We start from the raw sequence: 22845 nt of genomic DNA, 5'->3' as shown, positions 1-22845 counted from the left end.
TGTTAAGGATTGAGAGTTTCTCCTGACCGGTTTCCCCTGTAATGAGTAAAAAGTGTCCTTCCTTATCTTTTTTTGATAACTTTTGGTTGGAAATTTACTTTATTCGATATTAGAATAGCCACTCCAGATTGCTTCTTGGAGCTCTTTGCTTGGAAGTTTTTTTCCCACCCTTTAACTCTGAGATAGTGTCTGTCTTTGTCTCTGAGATGAGTTTCCTGTATGCAGCAAAAGGCTGGATTTTGTTTATGTAGCCAGTCTGATAGTCTTTGTCTCTTTATTGGGAAGTTGAGACCATTTATGTTAATAGATATCAAGGAATAGTTGTTTCTGTTTCCTGCCATTATTGCCTTTGTGGGTGGAGTTGTGTCTCTGTCTTTTTCTTCTTTTAGTTTTCTTGTTTAGAAGTTTTGTTGTTTTTACTAGGCTGTATTTTCCCTCATTGTATTGGGTTTTCCACCTATAATTCGTTGTAGTGCTGGGTTTGTGGTCAGATATTGTGTAAATTTTGATTTTCTTGAAATATCTTCATCTCTCCATCGATGGTGATTGATAGTTTTGCTGGGTATAGCAGCTTGTGCTGGCACTTGTGTTCTCTTAGGGTGTGCATTATGTCTGTCCAGGCTCTTCTAGCTTTCATTGTCTCTGTTGAAAAATCGGGTGTGAGTCTGATTGGCCTGCCTTTATATGTTACCTGACCTTTTTCCCTTACTGCTTTTAGTATTCTTTCTTTGCTTTGGGCACTTGATGTTTTTACTATTATGTGTCGGTAGGTATTTCTTTTCTGGTCCAACTTATTTGGAGTTCTGAAGGCTTCTTTTATTCTTGTGGTCATCTCATTCTTGAGGGTAGGAAAGTTTTCTTCTATGATTTTGTTGAAGATATTTACTGTGCCTCTTAGTTGATACTCTTCTCCCTCTTCTATTCCTATTATCCTTAGGTTCGGTCTTCTCATTGTGTCCTGGTTTCCTGGACATTTTGGGTTAGGACCTTTTTGTTTTTTGCATCTTCTCTGGCTGTTTTGTCTATGCTTACAATGTTGTCTTCTGCCCCCGAGATTCTCTCTTTTATCTCTTGTAATCTATTGGTAATGCTTGCTTCTGTGATTTCTGATTTTTTTTTAGGTGTTCTACCTCTAGGGTTATCTCTTTTTGTGTTTTCTTTATTGTGTCAATTTTTGTTTTAAATTCCCTCTTCCATTCCTTCATCTTTTTGATTCTGTTTTCCTCTTGTTCTTTGAGATCTTTGAGTGTTTTTCTTGTTTCCTCTTTAAAAGCTTCTGAATCTTTTTGCTTTTACTCCCGTTCTTGTTTAAGTATCTCTATCAGCATCTTGAGGTATGATTTCATGTCTGTGTCTTCCTTTTCTGGAAGTTTGGAATTCCGATATTTTCTGTTATGGGAGAGCTGGGTTCTGGTGTTGCCAGGTTGTCTTGGTTTCCTTGGGATATACTCTTTCCCTTTCCTTTTGTCATTTTGTTGTCAGTGATATGTTCTTTCCTTTCCATTGTATCTGGTCTGTGTCCCTGGATCTCCACTGGTCCAGGTGGCAGATGGGTCGAGCCCTGTTTTATGCCTCAGAGTCGCCGGGTGAGAACAGAAGTTCCTAAGTTCTGGTCCTGGTCTCTGGATCGGGCAGGACAGGGCAGGTCAAGGCAGGGGGTGCACTTTCCGTGTGCACTCTGCAGAGATCCCTCCACTCCCCAGCAGCCTAGGTCTCCCACTCACCAGTTGTTTAGCCTTTATGAGCTGCCGTTCCGGGTGGCAGATGGGCCAGGCTCTGCTCTGCATCCTGAAGTCGCCACTGGGTGGAAACAGAAGTTTGAAATTTCTGTTCCTGGTCGCTGGATCGGGCAGGGCAGGGCAGGGCAAGGGAGGGGGTGCACTTTCCGTGTGCACTCTGCAGAGATCTCTCTGCTCCCTGGCAGCCCGGGTCTCCCACCCACCAGTTGCTCCTAACCCTATCTTTTTATTTAGTAATTGAGAATTTTAATACTGAGATTTATCAATGAGCAGTGTTTATTGATTTCTTATACTTTGTTGAGATGGTATTGGTTTCTCTCACCTATTTGATATAACTGATCTGGTTATTCATTTTCATGTAAAGGGTTAACTATACTCCAAAATTGAAGGTTTTTTTCTAGAGCCTTCTGTAAAGCTAGAGCTGTAGATAAATATTTCTGGAGTTTTTTTTTTCAATGGTGGAATTTTGCTTTCTGCATTTATTGTGATTGAAAGTTTTCCTGGGAATAGTAGTCTGTGCTGACATTCAGGCTTTTAGAGTCTTCATTGAAATGTTAAGTGTTATTCTAACATGTCTACTTTTACATGTTACTTGTTCTATTCCCTTATTGCTTTTAATATTTTTCTTTGTTTTGCATGTTTAGTGTTTTTATTATTATATGCCATGGGAAATTTATTTTCTAGTCTAGCCTATTTGATTTTTCTGTATATTTTTATACCTTGGGAGGCATATCATTTGTAAGTTAAAAAAAAACTTTCTTTTTTTAAAAAAATTAAAAGTTTCTTTTTATTTTTAAACTCCAGATTTTATTCCCTTCTCAGTCCACCCTACAACTGTTTCACATACAAATTCCTCACCACCCCCTTGTCTCCACAAGAATGTCCCTACCCCAGCCACCCAGCCAGACCTCTAAACTCCCTGGGGCCTCCAGTCTCTTGAGGGTTATGTGCATCTTCCCTGACTGAACCTCAACTCCACAGTTCTTTGCTGTGTATGTGTTAGGGGCCTCATATCAGCTGGTGTATGCTGCCTAGTTGGTTGGTGATCTAGTGTCTGAGAGATTTTGGGGGTCTCTCAAATTGAGACTATTGATCCTCCTACAGGGTCACCGCCTTCCTCAGCTTCTTTCAGCTTTTCTCTAAGTCAACCACAGTGTTCAGCATCTTCTATTGAATGGCTGGGTTAAAATATCTGCAATGACTTTTTCAGTTGCTTGTTGGATCTTTAGGAGGGCAGTCATGATATGTTTCTTTTTGTGAGCACTCCATAGTCTCAGTAATGGTGTCAGGTCTTGGGGCCATTGCTTGAGCTGAATCCTTCTTTGGGCCTGTCACTAGACCTTCTTTTCCTCAGGTTCTTTTCCATTTCTATCCCTGCAGTTCTTTCTGACAGGAATAAATATGGGTCAGAGTATTGACTGTGGGATAACAACCTCATCCCTCACATTATGCTCTGTCTTTCTGCTGGAGGTGGCCTCTACAAGTTCCCTCGCTCCACTGCAGGGCATTTTATATAGGGTCTCACCCTTTGAGTCCTGAGTATTTCTCACCTCTCTGGTACACAGACTTTCTTCCAAAATGTTATTGAATATAGTTTTGTGCCATTGACCTCGTTTTCTTTTTTTGTGTTAATTCCTGTTAGTTATAGAATTTGTGTATTCACAATGTCCCAGTTTTCCTAGATGTTTTATGCCTGGATTATTTTTTATATTTAACATTTTCATTGATTTAGGTATAGATTTCTTATATCTTGACCCTAATAACTAAGATTCCGTTTTCTATCTCTTGTACTCAGTTGAATACAAGATTTTTAATTTGGCTTCCTAAACATTACATTTCCAATTTTAGCTCAGTTTTCATTTTCCTTATTGATACTATTTCTAGTTTTATGTTTTGAAAAATATTTCCCTGTTTTCACATATGTTATTAATGGATTTATTAAATTTTTATGGCCCTTGAACACATTCATGGTAGCTATTCTGAAGTACTTGTCTTCTGCTTCTGCTATATTGCATTTTTCAGGGCCTACTGTAGTAGGGTTGTTAGGTTCTAGTGAAGACATCATGTTATGCACAACAAGAAAACTTTGACTATTTCCATGTTACATTTTGTTTTACATGTACTTTATGCTCATTGTAACTATTAAGTTTTCAATGCATACTATCAAACCTTGAAAAAAATCAAGTACTGACTAAAAAATATATTCATATAGTTTTATGTAAAAATTATGTTAAAATCTGAAAAAAAGTACTGACAAAAAATGTATAATTTTAAGCAAAAAATGTTTAAAATCTGTACATTTATCTTTGTTTTGTAAAATAAAGTTGTTTAAAAAAATAGAATAGACAGTGGGAAAGAGCCTTGAACACATGGATACTGAGGAAAATTTCTTGAACAGAATACCAATGCCTTGTGCTCTAAGATCTAGAACTGTCAAATGGGACCTCATAAAATTGCAAAGCACACTGTAAGGTAAAGGACACTGTCATTAGAGAAAAAAAAGGCTCACTCTCCTTAAGTCTGGGGAAACAATCTCTCAGGAGAACTACTGTGAGCATGGACACTGACAGACTATGGCTGCCTCATAGACTCACCTCTGAAAAATCTTTTCCATCCATGTTTTTCTGAAAATATAAAAGAATTTAGATTCCGGAGAGAGATTGCAACGCCACTGAAAAACAGTGTCAGCTGGCTGGACTGCCCAGAGCTCCCACAGACAGGATCACAAAGGTGAATACATGACAGATACATGTAAAAGTTTACATATGTGGCAGAAGATGACCTTGTCTGACATCAATGGGGGGAGAGGCCCTTGGTACTGTGGAAATGTGATGCCCAGTGTATGGGGATGCTGGAGAGGTGGGGCAGGAGTAGATGGAGCATCCCCCTCATACAGGCATAGGAGAGGAGAAGAGAGTGGATGGGTTGGGGACATGTGAGAGGTAACCTGAAAGGGGCATATCATTTGAGATGTAAATAAATGGAATGCTTAATAAAAATTAAAGGACAAAAAAAAATAAAATAAATCAAGTCTGTCAAAATGCTAGCCACTGCTCACAACTCTCCTCCTTTAACCAGGCAACTGTGAGCAGTTGATATCTGCAGGGGAATGGAGAGTTACTCTTTGACACTGTGACAATGGCTACTTTTCTCATGCTCCAAAAGATGACCGCACACCCTTGCACATATAAGCAACAATAAATAGATTCATTGGTTAATTAAACAAAAAAAAAATGACTTAAGGTTGGGAGAGGCATGCGTCAAAGTGAACCTTGGATAAGTTGAAAATTAGAAATTGTGGTTGGATATATTGCAAGGCACGTATGTGTAAAAATCTCAAAGAATAGAAAAGGAAAATTTGTAAAAAATGAAATAATATTCACTATACTTCTAAATAGCAAAATGTCTCCTCATAAGGGACTTACAAATATATCTCCCTCTATTAACAGTGTCTCTACTTGGCTACCATGGGAAAAACAAATATTCCTGTGGGATATTCTTCAGGTCATGTTATTTCAGTCTCCCAGAAAATCCCAGATCTCTGCAGTACTATGTGGTCACTTCCTCCTAGAGCTACAGTTAGCTTCCATACTAACAAACGCACTATTTTTTGCCTACAATAATCCTATAGAGGGTCTAGTTGATGTTTTGGGAATGATCACATCTCAATCTGTAATGAAGTTGTTTTTGTTCCTTTAGGACAAAAGGTAGGTGAAGAAGGAATAGTTACAATATCAGAGACTACAAGTTTCTCTGTTCTAAGGATGGAGTTTTTTTTCAATTTCTGGTTGTGTGATAAAAAAATTTCTTTTCAAGTATTCACTGTTATTTCTAAATAATTGTGGCAATTGCCCTTTATTGTCCTTGGAGTTTATACTTCATATTAAATGCTGTTCTCATTAATTCTTGTCTTTTAAGTCTATGTTCATTATCTTGAATTTATTTATTAATAGTTTTGTGTCATCTTATGCCTAAGCCCAGGCAACACCATTCAACTTTCTGTCATTTTATTTTCCCGTGTTCTAAATAATTTTATACTTACCTCAACCTGCACTCTTCACTATTATCTCAGAGTTTCTTAAACTGGCCTGCCATCCTAATATGGGTTATTTGCTTGAAATGATTCCTCGAATTTTAATCTTTAAATATTTTAATTGATTAAAGTGTCAGTCAGTGCCACATTTTTTTAAAACTTCTTTTTTATCTGAACATCTTGCTGCTGGTATCTCCTTGCACTGTAATTAGGCACTATATACAGTCTATAGTGTTTCTGTAATATTTCCCATACTATTTCTATTTATTGTAGTGTTAATAGTAATTGATTTTAATCATATAATACAGAATACATCCTTCACAGATACACTCTAACTAATAACTTATGTAATAAAATGTTATATTGAATAAAAACAAAGAGAACTAAGCTTGCACTTGCCTTGGCTTGGCTTCTGCATCTATTACTGACCATTAAATTCGCCTGAATTGTGTGTATGTGTGTCTTCATTTGTATATGGCTATGTCTAAAATATATTAAATGGTGGATAGATATGAGATACATATGCTCTATATACATCTCAAAAACTCCATCAGTACTTTCTTATGCTTAGAGTGGAAGTGGGGAGTAATTTGATTTCAAAGACCACTCCATTCATCTTTCTACTGCACTATACTAAAAGAACACTCTAATTTTTCTCTTGGTAGAAATGTTCATGAAAAGAGACAGAAAATTTTGAGGGGTGTTTGGATTTTAAAATTTGCATATACTGGGTCAATATGTCTGCTCTGCTATTGCAGGGTCTCTTGTTCAGCAATCTCAGGGCTTCTCAAATAAGTATGACAAATATAATTTATGGATCATTCACATGTCCACTATACCACAAAGAGCTAATTTTTGTACCCATTATCATATTGGCAATTAGACACATTGTGAGTCTAATTGAGCAAGCACTGGAAAGAGTGGTCTTTCCTTCCTTAATCTCAAAGCCAGGAGTAGTTTCTAGATAATTTGATTGGAAATTGGAATTGGATTTCATTGTTATCTGAACTTTTGGGTTTCCCCTTTGTCTGGGTATACGTCTCTCTCTCTCTCTCTCTCTCTCTCTCTCTCTCTCTCTCTCTCTCACACACACACACACACACACACACACTTTCCATAGATTCTATGACTGCTTTCCTTCCATTTTCTACCTTCTTCCTCATCCCTTTCTACCTTTTAGATTGTTGCTTAAACTTTAAAAGTTGAGTGCTATTGTGTACCTACCTAAGAACCCATGCAAGATGTATTCAATTGTTCTGTTTAGAACCCGATGCTTGAGAATAGATTGTGATTAGTATCAACTTTTGTATGAGAAAAAATGCTTGTAGAGCCCATTTGAAGACATGAAGAAAAGAAAATGAGGTATTATTAGAACTTACTGACTTTCATGCTCATTGTGAACCATGGGCAGTCAGAAATGATAATGTAGATTTTCAAGCAAAGAATCAACATATTGTTGACCAAGGTGCTTTTTATTTTATCATCATTTATTTTCCACCATAGTCCTTGTTCTTCATAAATAAATTGAATTTTCTAGATAAAATGAGTGCTTTATTTCAAACATACACCCCCCACACATATACACACATACACATTTATGTATATATATATATATATATATATATATATAATTTTTGTCCTCGTCTATCATTTGTTGTTTATTGTTTTAGATTACTGATAATATCTGTAAAATTTATGCTTTTCTAACTGATTTACTGAGCTGGGAACCTACAAATTTTAGACAGAATCCTGACTTATCACATAGTATGGTGAAGAAAAACATTGTGAATTTCTATTGCTTCTTGTCAGCATTTATTAATTTAACAAAATGTTTTACTATGATATTTCAATTGATTATCATATTGTGTACTGACTCTTTTTACCACCTCTCCTACTCTTTATTCCCCAATATTATAATATTCTTCTATACTTTAAATTTCTTCTTTTAGCTTTAAATCCTAGCTTCAAAATATGATAGAAATTGTACAATATTTCTCCTTCTATGTCTAGGTTATTTTACTCACAATGACATCCACTTTAATCAATTTTATTGAAATAAACATACAGTTGTTTTTTTTATCTTTGAGTAAAAGTCAACTGTGTATTTCTAACACATTCTATTTATGCATTAATTTGCTGATGGGCACCTAACTCAATTCCACAGGTGGTTATTGTGAATAGTGAAAAATTTACATGAACATTCAGGTCTCCTTGTAGCATGGTATTATTTTCTCTTGTGGGTACATAACCAGCAATGATATTGCTAGAGTATATAGAAGTTATAGCATTTACTTTGTGAGGAGCTTGCATACTCATTTGCGTGGTGTTTAGATTAATTTTCTTTTGGACACAGTGACTAAGGGTCCCTTTCCCTGGGCATTTTGTCAGGGTTTCGTTGTTTATTTTTCTCATGATAGCTGTTTTGGTTGTGATGCAAAAAAATTTCAATGTAGTTTTGATTTACATATCAATTATGATCGTGGATTGCTAAGCATTTTGGGAAGGTTAAAAATGTGGAGGCAGAATAGATGTTCCAATAATAAATATTTCTTAAACTTTTAAAAAATTCTGAGTTCTTTTCAAAATTATAACTGAAGAAGTGAAAATGATGTATGACAGTAACAAATATTTTTATAGTTTTATTCATAGTTATTAGTCAGTTTATATTTTGTCTAATTATTATTATACAAAACACTTTAGTTCAAATAACAAAAATTTGGTGTATATATATATGTATATGTATGTTTTAATACAGAAGACACATTTAAAATTTTGATATTTGGTTCTTTTTTCTTTCTTAATTTTCTACAGGATATTCAGTTTATAGATCAAGAATCCAGAGGCCTGGGCTCTACTTCTTAGTTCTGCTAAAGTTGTGAATATTTTGTTTATACTGTTGAGTCTTGTGTTTTTTTGTTTTAGTTTTTTTTTTTTTTTGTTTTTATTGGTTGCTTGTTTCTGTTTTCTAGCAGAAAAATAGTAAATCCATAGCAAAATGGTTCTAGGTATTAACTAGGTGATTGTATTTTTTCACTCAAAGCCTTGATTTCCTTTTATCAGTAATGTCCCTAGCCCTCTCATAAGTGCATCAGTTGTTCATATGTTTGCATCCATGTCTCCTTCTTCACAGATTCTTTATTCTGTTTATTCTTCCCATACAGGGAGCGTATGGAATTTCCTTCTTCAGGATCTCACATTTCTGAGAATAAAAGATCAGAAAATGACTTTTCACAGACTGTGGACTTTGGATTCAGGAGATGACAGCAAAGGCATTTGGTTTAATCGAACATGCAAATACTTGGCTGAGTGATCACAAACTCAACAAAACTAAAATATGGTGAAAGCTTCTGCCATGCTTGAGGCCAAGAGGTAAATTAAGAAGGTATCATCGATTTCTAAATTTGTGTCTATAGTGGAAGAGTGTCAGAAATCTGATTCTCCATCTCAGCATCTTCTAAGGCAAGACAATTTTTAGATCCAAACCCCACTATGAACTCACCTTAATTTCCACCATTTTTTCTCTCCTCAGTTTCATGCACACTCAAGAGGTGTCAGCTGCCTTCAGTACTGGATTTAGCTATATATGATTAAACCTAAGTAAAACATCTGTAGTGTTTTCATAGATTACTTGCTAATTTGCTTTTTTTAAATATAAAAATGAGTTAAAATCTTAAAGCTTTGTGCATACAACGTACCTACATCATGAAAGACATAGCAAAGATGCTGTTATAAAATACTAGACCAGTGAGCATAAAAAAAAAAAAGGAATCTGAATACTTTAAAGGGAGCAAAAAACCCAAACTAAAACAACAAACAAACAAACACATAAGGAAAGAATGGGTAAACTTAGGGCAATGATGAAGAAAGCTTCATATTTCCTCTTTTACAAAAAATAGCCATGAGAATGTTAGGAAATGTGTACAGTTAATGGGTTTGTAAATGTATTTCTCACCCAAAGTAACCAGCTAGGCATGTGCATTATTAGAAGACAGCGTGAAGTGTTACAATGTCTGTGTATTTTTCAGGTTCAGAGAAAAACCTTGCAGGACCAGATAGTAGGTTCTAGAACAATCCTCATAGTGCTATGGCCTGCAGAGGCTTGCTATAATCTGAGTGGAACTTGCAGGCAGATGAGAAAAGTTTCAGTGGTCCAGTTTGAAGTAGATTATGTTAAGAGAGACAAAACAGTGACAGAGAGCAAGGTCCCATATGATTCCAGTTTAGTCAACATATGCAGTTGTCAGATTGACAGACACAGAAAGTAGAATGTCTACTAGAAACTAGAAAAGGTCTTAGGAATCATGCTTTAGCATTGCTTCATAAACATAACATTTCAAAGTTATATGATGAAGTTTGAATATTTATTTCACAGCAATATGAGATATTCCACATTACCAAATTATGTACTCAAACTGGTCAGGATGGCAATTTTATGTCCTATTTTAAAAATCACATTAAAAAGAGAGATAACTTACAAGAACAGGGAGCGTAGTCAACATGACAAATATATAAATTCTGCCTTTGATAAAGTCATTGCTCTTCATATACTATAATAGTTCCATTTATTTAATATTAAATGATATCATATGATTTAGCCTATACCAATTCTAGTTTAAGGATTATATAGTTCTCATTTTTGGATGGAGATTCAACAATTAATTTTTAGTTTATGTTTTTCTTTAACAGTCTTTGTGTAACTTTCTTTGTGAAATATGAAAATTGTAATAAATCAAATAAATTATTTAGTATTTTATGGTAATATGTAACATTGTGGTCGTATTTACCTTTGGAGAAAATTACATTCCCCAGGCATTCTTTCTGTACTTGTAAGCAAACATAATTTCTTGCTTGCATATTCTATTTATTGGTGTAGATAATTATGAAAACTCTAGTTTTGTGTAATTTCCTCATTAATTTTAGGCTCTTAGAGGCTTCATTGATAGTTTAAAATGAATATTGAATAATGCTTTTATTATATAGTTTCATTGTATTCTTCACTATCATTAATTTCATCATTCAGAGTGTGTGATTAATTTTATAATTAAGTAGATTTGCTTATAATGTGAACCACAAATAATTAAAGTACTAAAATTCCTAATAATTATACTTTTTAATCATTTTCTTAGTTATCATAAGCGTATCTGTAACTCAGTTGGTTGAATCAATGGATGGAAAGAACCATACAGTGGTGTCTGAATTTGTGTTTCTGGGACTCACCCACTCATGGGAGATTCAGCTCCTCCTCCTTGTGCTCTCCTCTGTGCTCTACGTATTAAGCATGTCTGGAAACATCCTCATTGTATTCTCTGTGACCATTGATCCTTACTTACACTCTCCCATGTACTTCTTTCTAGCAGGTCTCTCCTTCATTGATTTAGCAGCCAGTTCTGTTGCTTCCCCCAAGATGATTTATGACTTGTTTAGAAAGTACAAAGTCATCTCCTTTGGAGGCTGTATCACTCAGATCTTTTTTATTCATTTAGTTGGTGGAGTGGAGATGGTGCTACTTGTGGCCATGGCATTTGACAGATATGTGGCCATATGTAAGCCTCTGCACTACCTGACCATTATGAACCCACGAGTGTGTGTTTTGTTTATGAGTGCTGCTTGGGGCCTGGGCATTAGCCACTCATTTTTCCAGCTGGCTTTTCTTATTGACTTACCATTCTGTGGCCCAAATGTACTGGACAGCTTTTACTGTGATCTTCCTCGACTTCTCAGATTGGCCTGTACAGACACCTACAAGTTGCAGTTCATGGTTACTATCAACAGTGGGTTCATCTGTGTTGGCTCTTTCTTGTTGCTCCTTATATCTTACATTTTCATACTGTTCAGTGTCTGGAAGCATTCTTCAGGTGGTTCATCCAAAGCCCTCTCCACTCTCTCAGCTCACATCATGGTAGTGTTTCTTTTCTTTGGCCCCACTCTGTTTATATATACATGGCCCCACCCTCATTCCCAAATAGACAAATTTCTTGGTCTTTTTGATGCAGTTCTTACTCCTTTTCTGAACCCAGTCATCTACACATTCAGAAATAAGGAGATGAAGGTAGCAATAAGGAGAGTTTTCAAAACATTATTAGCTTTTAGAAATATTTCATAAATAATATAATAACATCTTTATTTGAATGACAATGTGTCCCACGGGAGGCATTTTTGAAATGGAATCAGTGGTGTGGATAATTATGAGTCTTTTCATTTTCCTTAACTGAAGTGGAAACTTAAGGGGTTCTTGGAAAGTCAATTGTGTTGGATGGTGTGGGCCAGGATGCACATTTTGATCCAGTCCTATTTGTCCCCCTGATTTTATTTAATATAAGCAATTTCCACCCTCTAGGCACAGCCCATTCACACATTCTCTATTTTGCTCTAATTTGGTCTGTTCATATCAAGCACATAGCTAACAAGAATTCCCCATGACTAGATTTCATTGAAAAAACTAGATCAAGCCTCTGATTCCCATCTAAATCTACCAATTCTATAGAACACTTGTCAATGAAAACTACCAAGATAAAATGCTGGGCAAAGATTTTGTAAAGAGAACAATCATAAACTTTATCAAAAAATTCAAGGAATTTAAAGAATACAGGAAAAACAGATCAATGAAATTAAGAAGAAAGAATTTATGAATAAATGGCCAAATGATACCCAAGAAAACATAAGTGTAAGTCTGATGAAAATGATGAAGACAATACAGTAATTGAGAATAGAATTCAATAAGGAGATCGAAATGTTGAAGAGAACTAGCTAAAACGGAGATGAAATGAAAAAATTCCAATCCTTTCAATAAATTTGATTTGAAAACAAAACAAAGCAAAACAAAACAAAACAAAAACAAAACCCTAGAATTGTAATGAATCTGGTGTAATTCTGATAGGTCTCATTTTAGATGTTACTTGGTCTTTTTCCTTCAATACTCTTAAAATTCACATTCTTCTGTATATTTAGTGTTTTAGTCATTTAATTTAATTAATAATATTTAGTCATTAAGTACTAGGAGGATGTTCTTTTCTGCTCTATTTTGTTTGATGTTCTGAAAGCTTCTTTGACCTTCATAGGTATTTCTTTTTAGGTTAGAGAAATTTTCTCCTATAGTTTTGTTGAAGATGTTTTCTGGGCATTTCAGCTGGTCACCAAGACCAGCTCTGTCAAACAACAGGTTCTCCAGGGCAGGAGCAAGGACTGAAAAATAGTTGATTAGACAAAACTATAACATGACTCTAGCCAGTTCTGCAGCTGAGCTGAAAATTTTATTATTCAGTCCTCTTTTAAAACACTTTAATTACATGCAGAAGATACGATTATTTCTTGAGTCAAGGAACAAGCAAGCTAATAATAAAAAATCCTGTAAACATCTTTTTGGAAGCTTGGTGGGGAGACCAGAAACAAAAGGGACTTCCAAGAGACAAAGGGATTCCCATACCTTTGTCCTGAGTTTCAAATGTAAATGTTCTGCCCTGAGTTTTAATTGTAAATATTCTTAATCCATGCCAGTTTCTCCAAACCCAGGGCCCGAGTCAGATTCCTGCCCTGATTTACTACTATTTTCCTCCTGATGTCAAAATTCCCACCACCAACTGTCTGTCCAGTGGTGCCAAAAAGCTCTCCATAGTGCATTTTTAAAAATATTCCTATTTTTCTTAGGTTTGGTCTTTTCATAGTGTTCCAAATTTCCAGGATTTTTTGTGTCATGAACTTTTAAAGTTTGCATTTTTTTATATATTGATTTTTTAATCCTTTCTCAAACACGTGAGATTCTCCTTTCTTTTGTATTCTGTTGGTGATGAGTATGTCTAGTTTCTGTTCTTTTTCCTAGGTTTTCCATTTCCAGGATTACCTCAGTTTGTGCTTTCTTTATTGCTTTTATTTCACTTTTCAGGTCTTGGACAGTTTTGTTGACATTCTTCACACGTTTGATTGTATTTTCTTGTAATTTTTTTATATTTATTTGCTTCCTCTTTTAATGTTTCTACTTTTTGAATCTATATTTCTGTATTTGCTTAAGAGATTTATTCATGTCTCCTTAAAGGTCTTTATCATCTTTTAAAAATGGAATTAAGATCCCCATCTTGTGCTTCAGTTTCATTAGAAATTCAGAGTTTGTTGAAGCATGATAGCTGGGCTCTGGTGATGCCCTATTGCCCTGGGTCTTGTTGATTTTGTTTCTATGATGTTCTTTCGGCATCTTGTTTTCCCTGGTGATGGTTAGATAGTGCTGATGGCAGTAGGACTTCTTGGAATGGTGGGGGAGCTGTGGACTAGTTAATGAAGCTAGCTAGCTATGCCTCAGCCAGACTCCACTCTTCAGGATGTGTCCTAGAAGGATCCTACTTTGCAGGCCATGTCTCAATCAAACCCAACTGGGATGGCAGACAGCTCTGAATATGCAGGCTGTATCTTAGGTGAACCAACTAGGAGGGTAGGCAGATCCAGCTAGAATAGGATTAGTTAGGCATTTCAAGATGGTTTGATTTTGGGCCTCTGAAGGTGTCCACAGGGAGGCAGGATGCTATGGGAATCCTGATCTTAGTGCTTGTGCTATTGGTGTTCTGTTTAGGAAGTTGTCTCCTGAGTCAGTGGGTTCAAGGGTACTCTCCACTTTCTTATCTATCAGGTTGTGTATCTAATATTATGTTGATTTCTTTGATCCACTTAGACTTGAGATTTTTCAGGGTGTATACATGGATCTATTTGCATTCTTCTACATACAACCATTGAGTAAGACAAGCATGCTGTATTTTTTCCATTGTATAATTCTGTCTTTATCAATAAATTAGGTGTCCATAGGTGTGTTAAGAAATGGGTTCAAGGGAGAATGCAGGAATCTTCCTGGGAAGGAGAAATAGACTGACATGATAAGAATAAGAGAAAATTTAATAAAAGGAAGATGGAGAAAAAAAGTCCTGGAAAGACATCTGGAATTAGACAGTGATTCTAGGGCAAGATAAATAGTGGCTCACAGAAATTAAACTGACAATCAAGTAGTCCATATGGGTCATATCTAGGCCCTCTGAATATGTTATAGTGTGTAGCTTGGTGTTTTTGTGAGAATCCTAATGGAGGGAGAAGGGGCTCTTTCAGATGCTTTTGCCTGCTTTTGTAACCTCTTTTCTCCTATTGGGCTGCCTTGTCCAGCCTTAAAATGTGGGGAGATGCCTAGTCTTATTGCAATTTGATATACCATGTTTGATTGACATCTCTGGGAGGCCGCCCCATTTTCTGAAGGGAAATAGAGGAGAAAGAGGATATGGAGGGGGAGGTAAAAAGTGGAGGAGGAAGACGAGGATGATGATGTTGATTCACAAAAGGAGGAGGAGAAGAAAAAAACAGTGGTAGGGATATAGTATATGAAGGAATAAATTAATAAATCACCCCTGTTTCCGGAAGGACAGCTGAGCGTAGGCCTGAGAGCAAGAGAGCAAGTCAGTAAGTAGCAGTTCTCCATACTTTCTACTTCCATTGCTGCTTAAGGTCCTGCCAATACTTTCCTCTGTGACAGGTTGCAACCTGAATTGTAAGGTGAAATGAAATTGTAAGGGGAAATAAAGTCACAAATGAAACAAACAAACAAACAAACAAGCAAGCAACCAAATTTATCTTCTACAATTAAACTAAAAAAATATAGTAAGAAATAGTTTGGGCTGAAGAGTGAACATTGCAAATGATAAATAAAAAGATATACATAACTAAAACACTATTATAAAAACATTAAAATCAACAACACAATGAGTGCAAATTATACATATATTTTAATAGTTATTGGGACTATTAGTGACCCCAATTATTTAATCAAAAGACACAAGCTGACTGAATGGATAAAGAAACAAAACTCATATGTTTGTTGTCTACAAGAAATACATCTTATCATTAAAAAGAGACACTTTCTTACAGTAAAAGGACAGACAAAAGCACTCTAACCAAACAGGATCATGAAGCAACCAAGCATCACTATCCCAATATTTGACAAAGAGATATCAACCTAAAACTTATTAGAAGAAAAAAGGGAAGCCTCATTTTAATCAAGAGAACAGTTAAGTAAAAAGACATTGGTATCAATATATATTCACTAAAAATTGTTTCAGAAAATTTCATTTAAAAATGTACTACCATATTTAAAGATGAACATCAACCCATTAATAGCAGGTGTATTTTAATACTGTACTGTCTTGAATAGACATCAAGGCAACAATTATACAGAACACAATTGTTTAATTGTGGTATTAAACAATACCACACAAAACATACTTAACAGACACCTAGAGAATATTTCATCCAAAAACCAGAGAGGACACATTCTACTCAGTATCACACAGAAGCTTTTCTACAATAGGCCATGTCTGCGGACACAAAACAAATCTTGATGCGTTTAAAAAGACGAAAACAAGTCCGGGTATTCTATCTGACTACAATTCAATAAACCTTAAAATTGCAAACAAACAAATATCTAGTAAATACACATATTCTTGGAAGTTAAACAATTCATTATTGACTGACATGTCAAAGAAGAAATAAAAAAGAAACAAAAAATTCTGAGAATAAATGAAAATGAACACACAAAACACACACAAAACACACACACACACACACACACACACACACACACACACTAGCTTCCATTAAAAGCAGACCTACAACAGAAATTTATAGCTTTAAATGCCTACATTAAAAAAAACAGTAAGAACAAAAATAAATGACTTAGTGATGGAACAAATGTTTTGGAAAAACAAGAATGAATCAAATTTAAACCCAACTTTAAGAAGAATTTTAAAAATAGTAGTTTTTTTCTTTAGCTCAGCTCCAAAGTAAATGAGACAAAGACTATTTATTTAAACAAGTTTTATTACACAATAACTAAATAATATTAATCTATATTAAAGTTGTAAACTAATCTTGGTACCTCTCAACCCAAATATCCTAGATGTCGTTACAAATTGTTATGGTCTTGGTCAGGGAGGAAACAAAGTGAGGAAGGTTAGTTAGATCCAGAAATTTTTCTTTTTCTTTTTTCTTTTCTTCTTTCTCTCTTATCTTAAATTAGATGGAAAAGGAGGGAGGAAAAATGAAAAGGGGATATTAAAATAATAGGAATAAAGGGTAGACTATTGAAATTACTTTTATATCAAAGAATATAAACCAAAAATTTTACATGACATACATCTTTATATATTGATACAGAATTACAGTTATATTTATATAGATCTTTATATAGTGATATATGTGTTATAACTTACTGTGCATATAATGTGTGTGTGTGTGTGTGTGTGTGAGTGTGAGTGTGTGTATATGTGTGTGTATGTGTGTGTTCAATTCTTGTTTAAGGTATTGTATCTAGGTAATTCCTAAAAATGTAATATTAAGTTCTGGTCTTTTAAAACGGGCTGTTATAATACGTTTATTGTAATTATGCAATGTAAGTTGATAGTCAATCAAACCTACGGTCATGTCAAATACTAGTTTAGTTAAATACAAAAATATGATTTCTAGGTTGAATAGATAGTAAATAGCTAGAAATAAACAATTCAGATATTAGGTGATAGACAGATGATAGATAGATACCTAGATGATAGATAGATAGATAAGATGGGTAGGTAGATAGATAGATGTTAAATAGTCTTCAAAAACCTCAGATATACTGAATATGACATTTAAAGATTTTTTTAAATTTATAGATACTTATATTTATCTTAAGAGTTTTGTTTGTTTGTTTGCTTGTTTTGAACTAGGGGACATATCAGCTCCCGGAAGCATCCATTTCTACTTCAAAGATGAGCAGATGATCTCCTTATGGAGTTTGCTTCATATGTGGCAAGCTAGCCACTGAAGAAAAACTTTCTTCAACTGTAGACAAAATGCTATCCAAAATGGACAAATGGGATTCAGGGAAGTTGACTGCTGAGCTAATGAAGTTGAAGACTACATAATTATAATCTCCCATTAAGCATACGTTTTTTGAAATTCAAGGTAATGTTTTTAAGCCTAAGAAGATGTTTTTAGGTTGGTAATGCAAGTTAGGATAAAAACTGATTTAGGTACAGGACTCTGAACTCACTAAGGATAAATAATAGATTAGTTCATCCTAAATTTCAAATATATAGAGTGGACATAGTGAATGTAAATCTTACCATATTCTTTCATAATTGTTATTATTGTATATGCCTTATTATCATAAGAAAAAGAACCTTTTATTAGACTTAAGAGGGAAATGTTAGTATACATTATTGTGCAGTGTGTAAAGATTATTCTTCTATTAATCAAATACTTCTTTCTTTGTTCCCGTATCTGGTTTCAATGTGGACATGGCATTTTAGTACTCATTCCAATAATTTCCTGTCTCGCTGTTGTGTAAACAATGCTCTCCATTTATTCTATGATTAATCAACAAAGGAGTTCTGTTCTACATGTACTTTATGCTTATGGTAACTAGTGGGATTTCAATGCATGCTATCAAACCTCTAAAAGAATTAAGTACTGTTAAAAATATATTCATATAGTGTTATGCCAAAATGGTTTTAAAAATCTGTACATGTATCTCTTTTTAAAATAAAGTTGTAAGAAAAAGACAAAGGATGATCAGCATCTGGGGTTTCTTAGAGGCTGCAAGACATCTTTTGTTGTTCTGTTCTATTTATTTGTAATGTCATTATTGCTATATCATTCATGTGGCCCTCATGTTAATCTTTTCCCCCATTGTTTAAAAATAGAGTGTTTGCTCATACAACATGTCTATGAATATAGTAAAAATCTTTAGGAGTGATTTTATTATTATTATTATTTTTTTTTGTCCAGTAGTATTTGTTTTTAACCTTGGTCTCTGGGATGTCTAGTCTCTGGCTCCTGACACAAACAATGTTAGAAATAGTAGGCTCCACCTCATAGAATGGGTCTTAAATAAAACCAGACACTGTTTGGTTACTCCCTCAAGTTTTGTGCCACCATTGTCCTATCATAATTTGCAAGCAGAACAGCACTGTATATCAAATGTTTTGTGGTTGGAATGGGGTATATGTTTCTTTATTTGGTATCCTGCAGAATACCTCCCTGTAACAAAGGCACTAGAAAATTGGGTGAAGGTTGTATGTAGGCACCAGCTTTACCTCCTCATCTTCAGCAATAGGACCATGCTGTGAGTTTGTAGAGAACAGCTCATTGTCTTAGCAATGGCCTGCACTGTTTGAGGATTTCCATGGCACTATTTGACCAATAACTCTGATGGATGTGACTTAATCTTAGTATTGTAGCAACTTTTGGTGACAAGAAATGGCCAGATGAGACTCTGTTTCTGCAGGGATTATTTTTACATTATTTATCTGTGACAATTTTATAGATATATAATACATTCTTGTCATACACATTGCTCCATCTTTTCTTATTGAAGTTCCTATTTATTTACATTTTAAAAAGGTATTCTTAATGGTTGTAATCAATACAGTTTTATAAATTGCTTTTTTTTTGTTTTAATATCAGGGTAATCGTTGGTCTTTTAGAGTGATTTGAAGTATATTTCCTTCTCTTAAATTTCCTATTGGAGTTTTATAAGAATAATGTGATTTATTTCTCAAACATATTTTTTGGCCTGCTTTTGGGGCAACCAGGTAGAATTCTGCCCCAGGACCCTTGCCTGCCAGGCCCCTGTAGGCACATACAGCATCAAAATGCATTTAATTTTAGCAAACAACTCTGCCTGCAGTTCCAGAGACATGATGGCACCAGAAAGATCTAGGATAGACCCCTTCCCACCAATTTTTCTGCCTACCTGGTTCTCTTGGGCCATACTGAGCAGAGATTAGCTGTGCCCATTACCCTAGCTCTAATGTCTAGCCTGCATTACTGGAAGCCTGTAGGTACCAGGAACAACTAGTGGAACCTCTTCTTCCCAGTACCCTGCCTGCCAGTTTTCCCTGTGGTATGACCAGAAATGAGCTTTGCCATGTCCCCTGAGGTCCATTTCTTGGCCCGTGACACTGTTTACATTCTTAGAAGCCTGCCAGCATCTGTGAAACCAGGTAGGACTTCCCTAGGCCCCTGCCTGCCATGTTCCCTTAGGCTTACCCAGCACTAGGGAACTGTACCCTTTACTCCATTTTAAGGTTCATGACTCTGCCTGCATTCCTGGAGGGGGGTAAATACCTTCCCCCCACTCTCCTGCCTGCAAGTCCCCCTAGGCACATCCAGAGGCAATAAACTGCACTCACCACGCCCCTTTGCTCCACTTCCAGCCCACAACCCTGCCTGCATCTCTGGTGAACTACCAGCATCAGAGACAACAAAATGGCTAAAGACTAGTGTAAAAACACAATTAATATGAGCCAGGGCACAGAGCCCAGCTACCCTACTACAGCTAGCCCTGGCTATCCTAACACAACCATAGCACACAAAAATGACCTTAAATCCAATCTTATAAAGATGATATAGGCCTTTAACATAAAAAGAAATAAATCCCTTAAAGACATAACACTCAAACAGGTGAAAGAAATGAGTGAAACCGTTCAAGACCTGAAAATCAAATAGCAGCAATATAGAAAACATAAACTCAGGCAATCCTGGAGATAGAAAACCTAGAAAAGAATGCCTTTAAAAATCCCTCTTTAAATATATATATATTAAACAGAGAAATAATGAATCTAACAGAGGTTATAAATCAAATAGACCTCATAGATATCTACAGAATATTTCCAAACACAAAACATATACCTTTTTCTCATCACCACATGGGATTTTCTCCAAAATTGACTATATAATTAATCACAAAGCACATCTCAACAGATATAAAAAAATTGAAATAACGTTTTGTTTCTTAACAAGTCACCATGAAATAAGGCTGAATGACTACAACAACAACAACAACAACAACAACAACAACAAAACATAGAGCCTACATACTCATGAAAACTAAACAACTCTCTACTAAATGACTATTGGGTTAGGGAGAAAAAAAAGAAAGAAATTTAAGACTTTCAAGATTTCTATGAAAATTAAGGCTTAGCAATCCAGAAGTTAATGGGACACAATGACAGTAGTGCCAAGAGCAAAGTTCATAGCATTTAGTGTCTTCATAAAGTAACGGGAGAGATCTCATATGAGCAATTTAAAAACACACCTGAAATTTCTAAAGCAAAGAGAAGCAACCACATGCAAAAGAAGTGGAAGCTAGAAAATAATTCAAGTCAGTGCTAAAAATCAATCAATTAGAAACAAAGAGAACAATACAAAGAATCAATAAAACCAAGAGCTATATTTTTGAGAAAAATCACAAGATAGACACAACATAAGTCAAATTAACTAAAAGGCAGAGAGCGAATATCCAAATGTATAAAATCAGAAAGGAAAAGTGAGACAGAACAGCAGTGACAATATTCAAAGAATCATTGCGCTCATGTCTAGCTCTAGCCTTGCTCCTCAGTTGCAAAGAGCCTTGCAGGACTCCAAGAGCATCCTGCCCCCATTTGGAAGCCTTTAGGAAACCCAAAACTAACAAATTTGGAAGACTGCCTGACTACCCATTCTAACTGGATATGTCTGCCACTCCAGCTGGCCAACTTGGGACACCTGCAAGGGTTAGATCTGTTGGCTATCCCAGCTGGGGATGAAAATACAAACTCTAAAAAGTTCATGACACAAAACATCAAGGAAATTTGGGACACTGAAAAGAGAAGACCTAAGAATAATAGGAACAGAAAAAGGAGATTTCCAGCTCTAAGGCCCAGAAAACATTTTCAACAAAATCAGAGATGAAAATTTCCCTAAACTAAAGAAAGAGATGCCTGTAAATAGACAAGAAGCTTACAGAACACCAATCAGATTGCACCAGGAAAGAAAATCCACCCTCCACATAAAAATAAAAAACTAAATATTCAGAGCAAAGAGAGAATTTTAAAAGCAGCAAGAAAAAAAAAAGCCAAGTACCCTATCAAGGGAGACTATAAGAATTACACCCAATTTCTCATAGGAGACTCTAAAAGCTAGGAGGAACTGAACAAAGTTCTCTGGCTCTAAGAGACTGTACATGTCAGCTCGGAGGACTAAGCAAACTTTCTGTCATATATACACTATTGTATTTTTTTTTTTTATTGGATATTATTTTTACTTACCTTTTAAATATTATCTCCTTTTCAGGTTCCCCTCTGGAATCCCCCTATTCCATCTCCCTCCCCCTGCTTCTATGAGAGTACTCACCTACTCACCCACCCACTCACTCACTTATCCATTCCCTCCCCTCCCTGCCCTGGAATTCCCCTAAACAGGGGCATCTATCCTTCACAGGACCAGGAGTCTCTCCTCCCACTGATGCTCAATAAGGCCATCCTCTGCTACAAATGCTGCTGGAGCCATGGGTCCCTCCATTTGTAGTTTGGTTGGTGGTTTAGTCTCTGAGAACTCTGGGGGTTCTGGCTGGTTGATATTGTTGTTGTTATGGGATTGCAAACCCCTTCAGCTCCTTTAGTCCTTTCTCTAACTCCTCCATTGGGGACCCCATTCTTTGTCTAATGGTTGGCTGTGAGCATCTACCTCTGCATTTGTAAGGCTCACCAGAGCCTCCCAGGAGACAAGTATATTAGGCTCCTGTCAGCATGCACTTTTTGGCATCCACAATATTGTTTGGGTTTGGTGACAGTATATAGAATGGATCTCCAGGTCGGGTAGTCTCTGGATGGCCTTTTTTTCAGCCTCTGCTTCATACTTTGTCTCTGTATTTCGTCTTGTGAGTGCTTTGTTTCCCATTCTAAGGAGAACTGAAGCATCCACACTCTGGTCATTCTTCTTCTTGAGATTCATGTAGTCTGTGCATTGTATCCTGGGTATTTCGATAAGCAAAACTTTAAATTACCATAGATAAAGAAACCAAGATATCCTATGATGAAACAAAATTCAAACAATACCTTTCTACTAACCTAGCCATATAGAGGGTATTATATGAAATAACTCCAACTCAGCAAGGCTATCTGTACTTAATAAAACAGAAAATAATGTTACACCATTAAAACCAATAGAAGAGAAACACACACTCACACACACTTAACCATCACAAACTCAAAAATAACAAGAAGTAACACTCACTAGTCATTAATAGCTCTC

At 35.6% G+C, this 22845-nt stretch overlaps 1 protein-coding gene across 1 annotated transcript; it reads left to right on the top strand.

The window, feature by feature from the left end:
* Positions 1 to 10927: 10927 nt before the first annotated feature.
* Positions 10928 to 11875, top strand: LOC308431582 (olfactory receptor 4F3/4F16/4F29-like; the record flags this gene model as incomplete). Its single annotated transcript, XM_080931101.1, has 1 exon — positions 10928 to 11875. Exon 1 carries the CDS (start codon positions 10937 to 10939, stop codon positions 11873 to 11875), a length of 939 nt encoding a protein of 312 aa, XP_080787227.1. The 5' UTR covers positions 10928 to 10936.
* Positions 11876 to 22845: the final 10970 nt, after the last annotated feature.

This window comes from Micromys minutus (assembly GCF_963924665.1).
Source record: "Micromys minutus genome assembly, chromosome: 17".
In the NCBI taxonomy this organism is placed as follows: Eukaryota; Metazoa; Chordata; class Mammalia; order Rodentia; family Muridae; genus Micromys; species Micromys minutus.
This window is presented reverse-complemented; position numbering and strand designations above follow the sequence as displayed.